This window comes from Electrona antarctica, assembly GCF_951216825.1.
Source record: "Electrona antarctica genome assembly, chromosome: 3".
Lineage (NCBI taxonomy): Eukaryota > Metazoa > Chordata > Actinopteri > Myctophiformes > Myctophidae > Electrona > Electrona antarctica.
This window is the reverse complement of record NC_136808.1, coordinates 35,633,630-35,651,180: the sequence shown is the minus strand read 5'-3', so window position 1 is coordinate 35,651,180 and position 17,551 is coordinate 35,633,630. Positions and strand designations below refer to the sequence as shown.

The 17,551-nt window shown below is 42.6% G+C and overlaps 1 protein-coding gene across 3 annotated transcripts in view; it reads left to right on the top strand.

Annotated features, from left to right (window-relative positions):
- The first annotated feature begins 414 nt into the window (after positions 1 to 414).
- The window catches only part of pkma (pyruvate kinase M1/2a), a 25,395-nt gene continuing 8,258 nt past the window's right edge, over positions 415 to 17,551 (top strand). For 2 of the 3 annotated variants that reach the window (XM_079496105.1, XM_079496106.1), the window contains exons 1-5: positions 4,232 to 4,539; positions 10,317 to 10,504; positions 10,792 to 10,883; positions 14,657 to 14,788; positions 16,798 to 16,984. In XM_079496105.1, coding sequence (XP_079352231.1) covers positions 4,238 to 4,539; positions 10,317 to 10,504; positions 10,792 to 10,883; positions 14,657 to 14,788; positions 16,798 to 16,984 — 901 coding nt within the window. In that variant the 5' untranslated portion in view covers positions 4,232 to 4,237. Of the gene's footprint in view, positions 539 to 4,231; positions 4,540 to 10,316; positions 10,505 to 10,791; positions 10,884 to 14,656; positions 14,789 to 16,797; positions 16,985 to 17,551 lie in introns of those variants that run through there. The other variant, XM_079496107.1, reaches the window with a different exon arrangement.

The following is a 17,551-nucleotide window of genomic DNA, read 5'->3' as shown; positions in this document are numbered from 1 at the left end:
CGAAAAACCAGACTATGAATAGGCCTTTACTCCCCTCAAAAACAAGGCAAAGATTGCTTATAACAACAAGTAATAAGCATACTTGGCAACACTGCTCTACTCAAGTGGATGACTCTCTGAACTATTTACCGCATCATCATCCTCCACAGTCACGTGACGGTCGCTCCATCACGTCTCTCTGGAGATGCTTTCTTGCTCTCTGATTGGTCCGCACTGCAGCACTACTAGCAGAAACCACCACATTTTGTATGGCCATATCCCTCCGCTCTGTCTTTAAGTTATCACGATTTATCTGACCCTCATTGTAAAAAAAATAATTAACTAGTTCCAGGTTTAGTTCCTCCTACATTTGAAACCTATTCAGTCTCAAATATTTAAAAATGGTGTCGAAACCTGGATATGGCCCTATATTTCCTCGGATGCGTATAGTGTGTTCTGGTGTCATCTGAATAAAAGGAGTTCCGGTGAGTCACAGATCACCTTGAACTATCTCAGCTGCTGGTTGTTTAAGCATCAGTCTCTCTCTCTGCGAGATAAGGTGAGTATCTCTACAACGAAGACCACATTACACTAGCATATATAACGATATAGCTTGTGACAAACTCAAGTTGTAACTGCTATGGTCTTTTGTTTGTTTGTGTCCTTTTTATACTAAGCCGGCCAGGGTACTTTTACTTTATTAAAAGAAAAACTCCGGCCGTGGCAAGATAATGTTAGTATTGTGCCATGGCCTTCTAAATATGTTTGCTGTTATCAGTAACGCAACATTGTTTTGCGGACTCAGTTTACCACAAACTTAAAACCTACTTCGTAAATGAAACGGCGCCTGGTTTTATAACATCAGGAAGCTGCTGTTACAGATGGATGGATTAATTTGAGGCAAGCATGGTGACTCGGGGATGAATTACGTTTTGACCTACGTACTTTATAAACCAATATTCTCGAGTTTGACTGTAAGATATGTTAACGCCGCAGCTAAGATAACACTGTTGGGCATGATTGAGAACGGTCTGGTGTGTTAAAATAACGTCTGGTCTTACTGTGATAGTCGCTTCCTGGTTGTGGGTGTGGTCGCGTGCTGAGCTTGTGACTCCGATTGGCTGGCGTTTAGCTCGTGCACAACGTGCGGTTCTATGGTTCAGGAAAATGTGACGCAGAAAGGAGAGGAAACGTGACTGTTGGCGCATCGACTGACGCATTGACACGATATCATGTACCTGTACCCACATTTAATATGCAACACAGGTGGCATAATGTTATCACTGTATCAATCGGTTCATTCATATCATATGGATGTCCTGCCATCATCAGTGCAACATTGTGTTTGAAATGGCTGCGTTGAATGATGACACACACACACACACACACACTTTTGCTAAACTAGTTTTGGGCTATGTTTTTATCAAGTTGATCTTAAATGTATCCTGTGCGCACATCATTGCCTAATCTCTTTGACTGCATTGATCTTGCTGCAGTGACTGTCCTACTGTCCCACCCTGGTTAAATAAATGACAAGGCAGTCTGGCACATGTCATCTTTAGTGCCTGCAGTCAAGACATGGCTACTGTCTGCTTACTGTGTGTGTGTGTGTGTGTGTGTGTGTGTGTGTGTGTGTGTGTGTGTGTGTGTGTGTATATATATATATATATATATATATATATATATATATATATATATATATATATATATATATATATAAATAAAAGCTCTCCTGCAGAGACCTGCCTTTTCCCATAACACAGTACTCAAGATCACAAGATGACCTGTTGCTCATCTCTCATCCTGTGCAGTGTTTAGTCTAAATACTATTTGCATGTTTCAGATTAACATGTATGTATGGGGCGGTGGTGGCTCAGGGGTAGAGTGGCTGGACCCGGGCTCCCCCAGAGTCGGCGTCGAAGTGTCCTTGAGCAAGACTCTGAACCCCTAATTGCTCCTGATGTGCTGGTTGGTGCTTTGCATGGTTTCCGCTGCCATCAGTGTGTGAATGGGTGAATGTAATGCACAATCTCTGTAAAGTGCCTTGGATGAAGGCGCTTTACAAATGCACCATTTTATTTACATTACAGGTTTTATGCAAAACTGATAACTATACATACACAAATTAATTGTAATGCTTTTATTGTGCATATATATTTTTTCTTGTCAGGTTAAGTATATTGCTGTTTTGTAGTTTGCCTTTAGTCTAACGAAGTCTGCAGCTGCTCAGCCCATGGCCATTGTTGTACTATATGGCCTGTTTTGGCTGATGGCCCAAAATGGTAGCCTTTCCCAGTGGGTGCCTGTAAGATCATTGTGTCAAGTGATTAGTGACTATTTTTTAGTCACTGAGTTGGGTCAGGGCCATACTCGACCTGTGTGAATATATATATATATATATATATATATATATATATATAGAAGTGTCTATTTGTACGTCTCTAAATGTTTTTGATGAATTGAACATGGTGGACCCTATTGGAAACTAGTGTAATGCTTAATTGGGTCGTCCACTCACAGTTAACAGCCTTTGTATTGAGTTTGTGCTTGAAATGTACTGTAATTCTGCAAACTGTTAATACATTTTTCAATCAAAATAGATGAAGGATGGCTTAATGAGATTAAACTATATATTGCATTATTGGGCCTATTCAGTCCATGTCTTAGGTTTCACCCAGAGTTTTGAAACCTGTCAGCCAGGGAAAATGAGTACATTTGTGTCATCTTGGGAGCCAGGCTCAGTCAAATTGTAGTGTTACGTTCATGCAGTGGTCCAGTGGGTCCCTCGTGTTTCATGACGTGCTGTATAGGTTAAGAGGCCCAACCTAGATGAACTGATATCTCCACGATTCACTCTGATGGAAATTTACTGAATTACAAGACAGGAAGCCTGACTGGGTGGGGGGTGGCCCTTCCTTACACACACATAGTCACACACTACAGATATTGTCCAGAAACTATTTGATCAGAAACTAACACATCTCCAAGTCTGCAAATGCATAATCCATTACTCATGAGCACATTAATGCTACCCCACTTCATGGCCACCTCCTACCGAATTAGGGTAAATCTATTACAGTACATGTTTTTGGCAGGTGGCTTTGCAACTAACAATTTGAAATCATGACAAGTCAATCTTTCAAGACGAGAGATGTCTGTGAGCAAGACAATGTGGCATCCCCATGTGTCATGTGTATGACTCATTGCAAAATGCTCTGAATAAGTGAGGCTGCAATGAAAGTGTCAATTGAATTGTGCTATAACAGCAAGCACTGACCTCTAGATGACAAAGACTTATTTCAGATCAGTGAACCACTATTCTCCAGCGGTTGCTCCTTGCGGGCGTGCCCCTCTAGACCAGAAAGCTGTCTATCTAGGCCAGGGTAGGGATGTGTTGACCACAGGTGGTGTTGGTGCAGTAGGCTAGGCTGTCTGCATGCAGCTGACATTGTTCCCATGAGACCCCCCCCCCCCACCCCTACCTGAAGCAGCTGCATGTTTGCTAATGCCAAGTGTCACATGGAGCTAGAGAGTTTAAGTGACCCTGCCAGATTTAGGCACTCCTTCCCCTTGTGGGTGGAGTGGGGCGGTTCCCTCACACACATGATATACGATACGATTGTATTGTGTTTATTGTATTGAACATTGGAACGTTACAATTTGTGTTTGTTTTCCCTTTTAGGCTTTGTAATGACTAATAACTAATTTAAATATACAAGAAATCCCTGACATTTAATAATTTGTCAAGTGATTGGGATTATGTAATTATTGCGACAGGAATACATGCATGCTTATGGTACTTAAGCAAATGTCTGTCTATATAAACTAAGCAAAATGACCGAGTGTATATCACCTAGCCTGAAAAGAGAACCAGATAAATCTGCTACAGCTAAAACAAACCAACAAATAGCCCTGAGCACAGTGGGCAGTTGATATTATTCTGGCCATGCCAGGCTATATATAACCTACACAGTATTGCATCATAAGTGTCTAATACACTACAGTGAGTGTCATGCATGGCATGCCATAGTAGTGCCATCCATTTTTAGTATGATGAAGCTGTTGTTGACTTCCCTGCGTATATTCCAAGCATTGGTTATGTATCAGGCAGCCTGCTCGGTTTGCTAGGTGTTATTATTAGTCCATGCTGTGATGTGGGGGTGTATATGACTATTATAGCTGGCTTACATTGGTGTAACATGGTGGTGGTCAGTGGGGCAACGCTTTACCAGCAGCAGCAGCTCGGAAGGTCTCTCATATGTCCGGCATGGGGGTATGGAGGCTGCTCGGACACAGAGGGGGCCGTTTGTGGCCTTCTTCATCCCACCTGAAGGGATTTACTCCTGATCCCCTGGCCGAGGCATGCGTTCGCAAGCTCGCCATCTTAGGCTCTCCTGTCGGGCACGGTGGCTGTGCTACTGCTGCAGAGGGGAGCGCTTCATTCAGTGGTAGTGTCAGAGGCTACGGCACACTGGCGCCGTCGTCGCTATGGAGGTCCGTGGCAGCCACATGCGTCTTCATCCCAATGAGAAGGAAGAGCTACCGTAACCGGTACCGGGGGTATGTACCAGCATCATAACCCACAGCAGGCCATAAGCCGTGAGTGGGGTAATAAAGGATTTAACTCTGCTGTCACCGATGTGGATTAGCCTACCCTGTAATGGTGGGCAGCTGTTAATGGAAAGTTAATATTACCATAATGCTGTCGTGTAACTCGGCTCTGCCTAGATGACGGCATGTTGTGGCCACTGGCCATGCTTGCACTGGCACAATTTGTGTGAGCTTCTTTTAGTCAAACGCAGATTGGCGAAAGAGAAATTGTATACAGAGTCTGTGGCAATCAAAAGGGTGCAGTCGTGCAGAGAGACCAGTCACTGCAACTACAGTGGGATGTGCTTTTGCTGGAAAGGGATTGGAAGGGATTATTAGCAGTCTTGCTCTAAAGTTAGCCCTGCATGCTGCATCTATATCAGGGTTACTGTGGCTACGCTGGTTCTGTCACGGTGGCAGTACAGTGCACTTCACTGGCCGACTGTCTCAAAGGTTAGTCCTTGGGCTTCATCTCTGTTAGGTGTGTTGCTCTGTGAATGGTATCTTTCATAACAACCTGAGGGCTTGGGTTGGTTGGACTCGTTTTGGACACACACACACACACACACCATTGCACCTGTTGGGTGCCACTCACTGCCTGCAACCCAACTGTTTACTGTACGGGGGGTTTTCCTCAAGGGCTGTGTAAGTTTACTCTTTTACAATGCCTGTCAGTCAAACAAATGTTGTCATAGCTCAAGATAGGTCCTGCTTACAGGAATCCAAGAAAGTGCTTTTTGGCAGACATGAGTGTCATGACTTGTCCCGACCTATACAGGCATAAGTAGTAGTAGGATTGGGTGAAATTTGGCCTTTTCTTTTGACCAGCACTGATAAAATTGAATAGGCAGGCAACAAAAACCCTGATAAAACAGGATGGGCAGTTAACAAGAAAACACAATCTCATTGATTCATTTAAATTGATCTTATTCTGATCGTTGTTCATAGCACGGCACGCAAATCTAGTAAAGTAACCCAATTCGCATTTACAACGGCATGGCCGAGTCAACGAGCATCAGTACTAGGGTTTGCAATTCACCACTACTCTAGTTGAATTTTTCGGGAACATTGTTTCTTGCCTGCTCTTTTCTTCCAATTGTACAGTAAACCACTAGCAGCCAAACTGCTGATGACAGACTGGACCACTCTGCAGTCTTCGTCCCTTTGCAGTTTGCAGCCATCCGCATGGGCTCTGCATCATTGTGCCTCCTCCCCCTCCCATCCTCTTGGTCATGTCTCTGCTGTGCTGTGTGCGGTATAGAATTATGTGACTGTGCTCACGTACAGCAGTGTGCTGCTTGCTTACTCATTCTTACGTCACCATTGAACTGCTGCCTGTGAAGAAGCCTATTGGCTGTACAGTGGATGCTGTCTGGAATACCCACAGGGCTCCAGCGTGCGACCTATTAGGTCGCATATGCGACTTAATTTATTAAGGGTGATACTTAAAATGTAATGAGGTCGCACAGGTGCGACTTGCTGGAAGGATGAGTGGAGGAAAAAAAACATCCCGCAGTGCTTGCCCGTTCCATTGATTGAAAACATTGGACGTTCGCCTGACGCCCAGTGTTCAAAGAACGATCGTTCACAAACGCACAAATAAGCCCTTCAGACTTGGATGGTCAGAGCGGCGCGATTACATACAAAGTCAATTCAAAGACGAGAATTGCGCAAACGGCGGCGCGACCTGCCGCGGTACAAACTGGACGAACCGAGGCGAATATATATATATATATATTCAGGTCTGAACGCAGCTTATCCGACACAAATTAACTAATCTTTCTCAGCTGTACAATTTCACTGGAGCGCGCAGCGCGCATATCTAACTGCATGATGATCATGATCTACACAGACAGCCGACTCCCGACCCAAACACTGAGTGAAACTTAGTAAACGTGTTGTTTGATTAAACATGTGCCACGAAATGTGCCACGAAAAATAGCTTCCAAAGCTTGTTATGTTTGCATCGAGGAGGTAGCCTATGTGTCCATAGGTCCATACATGATGATCGGCCAACAAAATACATTAATCTCCCTCCCAGTGAGTGAAGAGCACTGATTTATTCTTCGTGTTCCGTGCTGAAAATAGCTGATCTACAAGCTCACAACGCGTCGCGGACGCGACGCGTTGTGAGCTTGTAGATCAGCTATTTTCAGCACACGGAGATATGCAGGCTCTGAAAGCATTCAGAAACCTGCCTTCACAATAAAAGCATGCAGCTTTCACAAGTTGGCCCATAAAGACAAGGAAAAGGATTAAGAATTTGGTGGCATTTCACATTGCAAAAGATTTTTTCCAAAATGTAAAAATATTATAAGGAATTAATTTGGATAATGGTAATGGAGATATTGTACAAATTGTCACTTTATTAATCCAAAAGGTTTGGACTGCATTTAATTTTCAACACAAAACCTTAAACTGACTTTCTGTGTGTGGAATATAAATATTGCCTTTATTGACTGAGTGACTTTGTGGTGGGTTGAAACCATCTACAGTGTTTTGAAGTATAACCAGGTAGGTTGCTGTTTTTTACACAGTGACCTTTGTAGGGGGTTTTATGATTCAAACCTTTAATGGTGGAAACCACTACATAAATAAATGGTGCCCGATGTGGGGGCATGATAAGATCATGTATTAATACCACGCTATACAAAGAAAAAAAATGGTGCTACCTAATTTGTGGTGGTGCTACCAAATGAAAAGGTAGGTGGCACCAGTGCTACCTGTGAAAAAGTTAGTCTGGAGCCCTGAATACCCAGGATGCCGTGAGCACTAGGAGGCCTGGAGCCAGTTGCACCACCTAAGTTCAAACTTAGCCTAGTTATAGCTAAAATGGCTAAGTCATTGTCTCCACCAGGCCGAAGGCATGGGGAGAGAGTATGTTTTGCACTCCGTCCGTGTGTCCCCGTCCGTCCGTGTACAGCTAATCTCTGGCACCGTTAACCCGGTCGATGCCAAATTTTGCACCACACTCCCTAGATGCCACCATGAACCTCTGCCCCAAATTTTCCAGAACGGCCTGTTATAGCACCACCAGGAGGCCGAACACAGTAATATCGAACACTTTTCGATATTACTCCTCCAGATTCTGTCCGATATTTCATATTCCATCCTAATTGGCTTTCGAAGTTTGCAGGATTGTCCCGTTTTGAATAAAATGCCTCAAATCATTGCAGCATGCAATTTACGTGAAATCCTTCACTGACTGTAAATGGTGCATTTATATAGCGCCTTTATCCAAGGCGCTTTACATGGATTGTGCATTACATTCACCCATTCACACACACATTCATACACCGATTGCGGCGGAAGCCATGCAAGGTACCAACCAGCACATCGGGAGCAATTTGGGGTTCAGTGTCTTGCCCAAGGACACTTCGACATGTAGACAGGAGGAGCCGGGATTCGAACCGCCGACCCATGGATCATTGGACGACCTGCTCTACCTCTTGAGCCACAGTCTCACTGTCCTACTAGGTTGAGGATTATATCCCACCCTTTTCACATTGGCCTGTTATAGTGCCACCAACAGGTGGATTTTTGCAAAACACATTTTAGGAACAAAATGCCTCAAATCATCCAATTGCCCTCTAAGGCGTAAAAAGAACTGGCACCCTTTTCACATAAGCATATTATAGCGCCACCAGGATGCCACAACCTGACCTGCCCTGGTGGAGACCTGCGCCCCGAGGGGCACTTTATCTAGTTCTTTATTTGTATTGACCGGTGCGTAGAGAGACACATTGCCTTTTATTGATATTATACAGTAAATGGGGAGTGACACGCTGTCAGGCATTGGAGCCTAGGTGCCCGGACCGCAAGGCCTGCTCGGGGACATCCAGGACATTCCTAGTATCTAGACTATTCGCCACAACATTCTAGGTCTGTCCTGAATGCAGCAGAGGAAACTTCTTGGAAAGTGTTGATGTGTAGAAGAATCGGTGTCTGTTTCAATGTATAATTTAGTGACCCATCTCCTCCACTGGTGGTGGCTTTCCAAGGCACTCAAAATCATTTAATTTAGACTGTGGTTTCACATTTCTTTGAGGCACAACATTTTCAAAGAATCCGGTCCAAAAACTGATTTTACTGTCTGCTGTTGACTGTTGAGGTTAACGGTAACCTAACACATTTGACATTGTTTCTTTTGTTTCCCTCTACCAGCCTAACATAAAACTATTTGAGTCTGCCTTTCATTACAATGTAAGGAATTTGGAACATGGCAACATAAGTGCCAGTTGTCTAGAGACTATTGTGTACACTTGGTTGTCTTGGTACGAACAATGACACTTGGTCATCTTAATTCAATCTCCCCGACCAAGCCAAAAAACCCACACACTAGGCTATGTTATATAACTGCAGCAATCAGAGTCTCCCACCATAGAGGGAAGGCAGTGCAGAGTGCAAACATTCCTCATGACCATCAGACAGAGGGATGCGGCATGCTAGGCAAACAAGCCTTTTCTCACTGGCTGTTTGTTTTAGCCTGTCATCATGTCCTATCATGCAGGGTTGATGCAGAGTGCATGAATGTAAATCTGTCTGAGATGAACCGGATAAAAGGGGAAGTTTATATTGAGCATTGCACACTGTGCCTAACACCTTTCAAAATGCCTGCACGTACTGCCCAGCATTGAGACATTTTCACAGGATTTTAGGTAACCAGTGCTGTGCTATTGCAATAGGCTGAGCACAAACATAGGAAACTGGCTTGAATGATTTGAGGAAATGGGGGAGGAAAAGGGACAAAACACTGAAAGCAGGCATGTCATAGATTCAGTGAAATATTATGTATAATATGAAATGGTTCTGGTCTGTGGCTGGATGGGGGAAGAGATGCAATGCTGGGCCTGTAGGTTTATTTTATGTGATGGTACTGTTGCCATGGGTGACTACTCGGGGAGGGGGCGTGAAGAATGTACAATATATACCACCATGATAAGCTGTGCACACAGCATCTCAATGAGCTGGAAGTGGGCAGTACTGTGTGTATGTCTCGGCATGTTCCTCTGTGGTGTGATTTAAATATTCAAGTCTTATCTAACTGAACTATTGACAGCTGTGTTGTGGGATCATTGTTGTACTTCTGTTTTTATGTTTGCCTTATCAGAAGCCAGGTTCTCCACTGTAAACTGCTGATTGAAAGGCAAATGTAAATATTGCATAGAATAGCTGACAGAGTATTGTTTGCACTTACGTCATACAAGTTGGGTTGATATTGGATAAGCTTTGATCTTTAATGTTTTATCTTGATCTTAAGTTTATAATTTCCCCATAGTGTGATTAGATATCACTCACTGCCGCCTAATACAACTCTTATCTAAATGACCTACTGGCCCTTTTTTCGTGTCACTTTAGCATAAGGAATACAGAATATTATGCCATTTGCAATTGGCACATGTAAAGCCCTGTGAGGAACAAATTCATGGTGCCATATAAGTTGAGTTCTGTTGAGGGTACTGTGACTGATTTTGTTTAGCAGTCTCACTCGCTGAAAATCTACAAGCTCCACAATGAATGCAATTTTCAGTGACCAAGTATAAATGGGATTAAAGATTGCCTGCTCTACCAGCCACTTTGGCAAATAAATTAATTATTCACTACTCGGGAGATGCAATTAAAATATCTTTAACCTAGTTGATGACACTTGTTCTAGTGTAAATCGGGGTGCCAGGCCGTCACCAACAGGCCAGAATCGTCTGACCACATCTCCTCACACACTATCCTTTCTGTTTTTTGAACTACAGGAATTCTTCAGCACGTGTACGTGTGATTGGTATGCCTCAGCCAAAGACAGTAGACATGGGCTCTGCCTTCATCCAGACCCAGCAGCTTAATGCTGCCATGGCCGACACCTTTCTGGAACACTTGTGCCTGCTCGACATTGATTCTGAGCCCACCACTGCCCGCAACACTGGCATCATCTGCACTATTGGTGGGTGAGATCACAAAATGCTAGCAAATGAACAGAATTGCAGATTAACGCACAATGTGTCAAACACAGGAAGTTAAGATTGTAGACTGTAAATTACTGTTGTACACGTAAATGCAATGATCTTTTATTGTAGTGCTTTTGCCCATCGTTTTAATAAACATAGTTTGGGACTGAACTTGTGACTATGTAGTCAACTGTAATTAATCTAGTGAGTACTTGAGCCCCTATTGAAGTAACATAACGGATTAAATAAAACACAAATAATTGTTTGTTAACCCTTCTTCCAGGGCCTGTCTCTCGCTCTGTGGAAATGCTGAAGGAGATGATCAAGTCTGGAATGAATATTGCTCGCTTGAACTTCTCCCATGGCTCCCATGAGGTTAGAACAGTCTTGTTAATGTTGTCCCTATTGTGGAAATGTATGTGTAGATACTTTTTCAGCCAAGCAGTCTGTTTACAGACCAACTGGGCTGATGATTCCACACGGTTGCTAAATTCCCCGGAGCTAGAACTTTATCAGAAATGCTTGTTTAAACTCAATGCTTTTTTTATTTTATTTTCAACTCTTAGCAGCAATTAGGTGGCTTACTGATGGCACACGGATCCTCTTTGTGTGTAATAGGTAACACATAATAATAAACTTTAACACATGGACCACAAGTTGTTAGAAAACACACATCCGGTTATAATTGTACCAAATTGTTGATGACAAATTATTTTAGTTTGTTCTGCCTGAAGGATCCCTGTCATTGTACAAATTGCACAAATGAGTATAAAGCATAAAATTGTCACTATTTTCGTGAAATCACTCAAATATGGTGTCCCCTTTACTGTCGGTGAAACGGATGTAATGTTTGTTTCATGTGAACAATGCTTAATAGCTATGCTAATTAATAGCCAGACTATGTTTAGTGGTTGTACTTGATTTACTCTAAACATTAGCATATCAAGCAAAAACTAGTTTTTAGGCTTGTGCTGGAAGGACAGTTGTGTTTCCTGGTCTCCTGTCAGAATATAGGGACAGTCTAATTATTGACTGCTTGGAAAACTATACTTCATCTCTATGTACCCACCTTTATCACCTCTGTAGGCAAAGAGGTGTATCATACTGTATGCACTCAAGACGATCCACTACCTTGTGGTTAAAATCAAAGTGAACTAACCCCAGCTTATGTAGATAATAATGCAATCTTTGAAATGACAAAATGAATCTCGTCATTCAGCTATATAACGTCTCGGTTCAATTTGGCGTTTCCGTTTTGGCCATTAACATTCCTCACAGGTCATACACATATTGTGTAGATTCCTCATTGGCCACTGGGGCCATACATTGTCACTGCGATACTGCCTGGGTCAGCTTGCTATGACTTCAATGAAAGATGTCCCTGAGATCAAGGCCTCAGACTAAAACGTTCAGTAAACAAACCAACCAAGTGTTTGAGGATTCAGCGAGCTATGATTGTAATTGAGGAAAGACCAACTGCTTCAGTAGACATAAATGGGGCATGTGCATCAGCGGCTAATGAGGCATCTACGTGACATCAGCCACTGGTGCCGTGCAGTAAAGCTAGTGCGTGACTGACGGCTAATGTGATTAACCGTCACCTACGTTCTTACTGACATGTCTAGTAGCGAGTCTCGTACGGCCGACAGCTGTCCCAAAAACATTTACATTTCATCACCAATACTACATTTATTTTTTTTTAAATCTAAATGCATGTTTCAGTAGGTGGAGAAAGACTGGCTAAGAAAGTTTTGAGAAGGAAAATGACTGGCATTTTTAAAGGGTCTAGAGCAGGGGTTCTCAACGTTTTTGGCTGGGGACCCCCTCGAAATTATTTAGCTACGTCTCGTGACCCCCACTCTGCCCCCCCTCCCCACCTCAATACAATAACATACTATACAGAAACCAGATATAATCATTAAGGAAAGTTTATGCATGTACTATATGCAAACTCTTAATTTCCGTCTAATTCCATACTTCTATAATCTGGGGACCCCCCCCCCCCCCCCCCCCCCCCCAATTTGGGTGCAGAAAACTACGCCCACTGCTATGCTCTATCTATACTATACTCCACTAGTTGATTCAGTACTGTGGTGCTATAACTAGTATAACCTTCGGCTTATAATTTTGTATCTACAGGCACACCTAGGAAGCCACATAAACTTTACAAGGACCCGGGGCAACAAAGGCTGGTCGTTTGCCAGGCTCATAGCGTTCGCCTGGCTGTGTTATGCAGCAACTTTATTCAGAAGTGGCTGTGTCATGATCTGCCTTGTCATTCACAACATTACCATCATAACAAAGTTTTACACTATCAGTTATGATTCAAGGTGGAGTATTAAAGTCGGGGTACATCCATGTTATACTGTCATGATCTGAAAAGCTAATTTGCCTCTCTGACACTGAACCACCCCATTTAAAAAATAATAATAATCTTGACACCTCGGTTTTTTGACCGCAGCTTGCCCGGGAAGGGACCCCCAGGCCTGAAATTAGAGTCTGGAAAAAGTATGGAATTTTGAAATTCCAAATGTGTAGGAACCCTGTGATCTGCTCTATAGGCCGTTGACAATAGACTGTCATGTGTCATGTGAACTTGTGTCATCCTTTAGTGACTTTCCCTTTCTTTGGGTACAATGAAATTATGTCCCAACAGTGTACTAAGGTTTTCATTGAAAGGGAAACGTGATAGTTTCTTAATAGTGCGACCATGAAAATAAGCTTGCGTAATCGCCCCTCAACTTCTGTGTCCAAAAAAACCTCCATGCCTCTGATTGAAATTGAATTACTAGGCGCGTCAGTCGCTGCCTGTCTGAAAAGGCCTTAATGAGAGAAATCACAGATAAATCTAATTTTGCTGCAAAGGATTCAGGATAAACAATTCAATGACACACTTGGCATGTCTTTTTACTTTTAATGTTAAACATTAACAATGTAGTGTTTAATTAATGTGTTTAACTCAATAACTGTTTTGATGAAACATGTTAACCATTATTACTTAACTCATAACTGCCAGGTGCAGAAAGCTCTCGTTTATGAACATCTACTGTATACACAGTATAATCAGTTTGTGTGCCGCATCCTCTGCCTCGGTTCACAGCTTCACGTTGTGGCGTTCAGAGTATGGGTTTTATAGGCAAGTCTCCTGTTGGCTTAGCCTTAGCGACGAGGCAGCCAATCATGAATTGTCCCCCACTACGGTCGCTACTAGAGGTAGTAGCAAATGTAGTCCAGGTTGTCCAAGCACCTGGCAAAAATAAACCGCATTGCTCCTGAATTCCTCTGATGCTTAAAGGGATATTTCACTTTCAAAACTTTTGGTCATTTTAACATCTACTCGGGCTTATGTGAACAACCCAGACAGAGGAAGCAACTTAAAAACTATGATGCTTAAAATACAGGGTGATGTCATGATAACCCGACGGCAATTATATTTTGTGAGTCATGTTTATGACTATCATTACTAGTTGTCAGATATGCCTTATCTTCTAATTGCCCTGCCCTGCTCTGCCGCCTCTTTACTATCTGAATCGCTATCCGAATCAACATCACATGATTACAAGATTTAAAACAATGGTGTTTTATTTTTTTTCAAGTTCAACATTTACAGTTGCAGGAAGAATTTGGAAAGGGAACACAGAACAAGTAAAATAACAGGAAGGCACAGTAAAATCCAATGTACAAAGTCCAAGGTGCATGGGGGAAAAAAAGAGGCAATGGATAAATGCTGCTTGTGCATGTAGAAGTCATATCCGGCATATATAAAAAAAGGCATGCACATGAAACCACGCAGAGTTTTATGTGCATAGTTAAAGTGTATTACAAATATATGAGGTGCTTTCATTCCAATTTCTGTGCCATGATTTGGGGCGTTAGAAAGACTGTCCTGAAATTAAAAGGTTGCAGGTTTGATGCTACCCTGTTTAATTGTTGAACAACACACTTCTTCACAGTGAGTTCTCTTGTTAAAGGCATCATCTACATGCTCATAAACTATATATAAATAAGGGGTGCTATGAATCCGACTACAGACTCCAGCTTGTTTAAGCTTCTGTATCCATAGCCTCTTCATCAGCGTGGCCATGCTCAGTTCCTGGTATTTGACTGTTTAATGCATTAATGTCTCTTGAATCTGTTCTATGATACAGTACCATCGTGAGACCATCAAGAATATCCGTGAGGCATGTGAGAGCTTTGGTCCTGGCAGCATCCACTACAGACCCATTGGCATCGCCCTGGACACCAAGGGCCCTGAGATCAGGACTGGACTCATCGCAGGCGTAAGTTGTCTCATGGCCCTGACTTAATATGCATGGAACCCTGGGCCACTTTGACCAGATTGATCCATTAAACGATGTCGCGTTTTATTTTTTACCTAAAGCTGTGTTTTCATGCTAGATAATTTCAACGTTCAAGTGGACAAAATCTTGAGCGCCCATGTAAATGCCAAACAAAGTCAGAACCCTCTGAAACCGTGGAGCTAGTCTCGGAGATCATTTTGACCCCAGAGTGATTTCCGAATTGTGAACACAATGCAATGGTTGGCGTTTTGTGTCAACTTCTTGGTGCTCAGTGTTTGCCATACACTTACCAAGCACAGCGAAGTTACTGTCAGAGCAGCAGTAAATGAATGTTTTTAGCTAGTAACCTAGTACCATAGTCTGACAGGGTGAGATGTAATGTCCCTAAAGTCCTCCGTCATTTAGCCACTTGTTAGCAACCATCTTTATTTTTTTAAAGACCCGAGCATGGTATTTACTGACATATTTTTACGTTGTGTAAGCTTAGATTGTGTTAAACACCTTATTTCTGCTATCTAACACAAATAATGAAAAAGACTTGGCGACTAGGAAACCGGAAGAGAAAAATAACTAATTTCTAGATTTTAGGGCTACACACTTTGGCACAAAGCCGTCAACAGTGAAACAATCCTCCATTTGAATATTTAATCATGGTTACAATTTCAAAACATTTGGATGGTAAATCTCTTTATGAAAATTCTGTGTAGCTGCCATACTTTAATTTGACTTTCTCCATTTTCAATTATGGCAATGGTTTTCATTCTGGATAGCCCATGACTGTTGAATGAATTCAGAGGAAACGTCATAATCAATGATGGCCACAGTGGCTGGTTGCCCTATAGCCTGTGTTTGCAAAACACCAGTATTGTTTTGAAAACTAAAGTCATGCTGGAAATTTTAAACTAGTACAAAGTTCATGTTAACTTTGAACAATAAAGCAAATGATTTTTTTTTAAGCAAATTGATTCTTTTTAGACAATTAGGTAATGCAATTGCAATCACATTGCTTTATGTTTTTTAATATTCTTACTAAAGGTCATTACACACTGGCGAATTAGCGACGCGAATTATTCGTGCGAATAATTCGCCTTTTTTTTAAAACCAATTGAAGTCAATGCAAGCTTCCACATCAGTGGCGAATGTGCGAAAATGCGACCGTTTTCGCTCTTTATTTGTTCGCTCCGGTGTTCGCTCCGGTGTCGAATTTTTAATTCGCGTCGCTAATTCGCCAGTGTGTAATGACCTTAACTAATCACACCACTAACAATAACTGTTAGCTTACTCTGGCTCAGAAGGGAAATGAGCTAAAACAAAAATGTGTGTGTGTGTGTGTGTGTGTGTGTGTGTGTGTGTGTGTGTGTGTGTGTGTGTGTGTGTGTGTGTGTGTGTGTGTGTGTGTGTGTGTGTGTGTGTGTGTGTGTGTGTGTGTGTGTGTGTGTGTGTGTGTGTGTGTGTGTGTGTGTGTGTGTGTGTGTGTGTGTGTGTGTGTGTGTGTGTGTGTGTGTGTGTGTGTGTGTGTGTGTGTGTGTGTGTGTGTGTGTGTGTGTGTGTGTGTGTGTGTGTGTGTGTGTGTGTGTGTGTGTGTGTGTGTGTGTGTGTGTGTGAATCTAAGCATGTATGTGTGTGTGTGTTAATCTAAGCATGTATAGCTTGTTGCTTAGTAGAAAAGAAAATGCAATGTAGACATTTTAAAATATTTCTTTGTGAACTGAAATGGCAGCTTCCTTCCTCAGCTCATGGGGGCTATAGTTCCAGACTCTATATAGCATTCGGAGATGGTGGAATAGTTGTCTGGCTAGTGGCTAAGCGAGACTAGCAAGTAACTAGTGCATACCATACAAAAAGGCTGTAGTCTTTCTGCAGCTGGCCCAGGTTCAAATCTGACCCCAGGCATTATACTGCATGTCATCCCCTCCCCCTCCCGTCCCACCTTTCCTGTCTCTGTTCACCATGCTATCAAAATAAATCCTGTGTTGCTGATCTAACAGAGTGGAACAGCTGAGGTGGAGCTACAGAAGGGGAACCTGATCAAGCTGACGTGGGACGACAGCTTTCAGGAGAACTGCAGTGACGAGGTCCTCTGGCTGGACTACAAAAACATCGGCAATGTGGTGGAGATCGGAAGCAAGATCTACATTGATGACGGACTCGTGTCCCTCCAGGTCCAGGAGATAGGTGAGGGAGTGCTGGAGAAGTGACCAAGACTCACTTGAGCTTTCTCCTCACTATAAAATAAATAACTAATCTGTGGATTTTAAGAAATTCAGTTATTTAAAAACTGATCAACACGTGTGTGTGTGTGTGCACATAATTTTTTTTTAGAAAATCCTTAAGCCAGCAAAAGCAACAAACTCAAAAGAAGCAACCAGTTTCACCACTTGAGCCCTATTACATCAGCTATTTTCACAAATAATCTTGAAAGCAAGGCCAAATAATCAACTACACTTTAGAAACGAGCCCAAACAAAAGCAACCCGCTACTACCGGTATCAATATTTAAGCGACTTTACAGGAAAACAAGCCCAATGTCGCTTATACTAAGCAGACCTGGCAACACTGCAGACCAGCACTTCTTTGCATGCGCAAAAACAATGTTCCATCGGCCGACTGGTTTGTGCTGAACTAAATGCTAGTCAGGGGTTGCACACGCAGATTAGCTGCACCAACATGCGGAAACAACGGTCGGACATGCGGTCGAACATGCGCTGCTCTGTGCTTGCGGTCAGGGTTTGAGGTAGGTTGT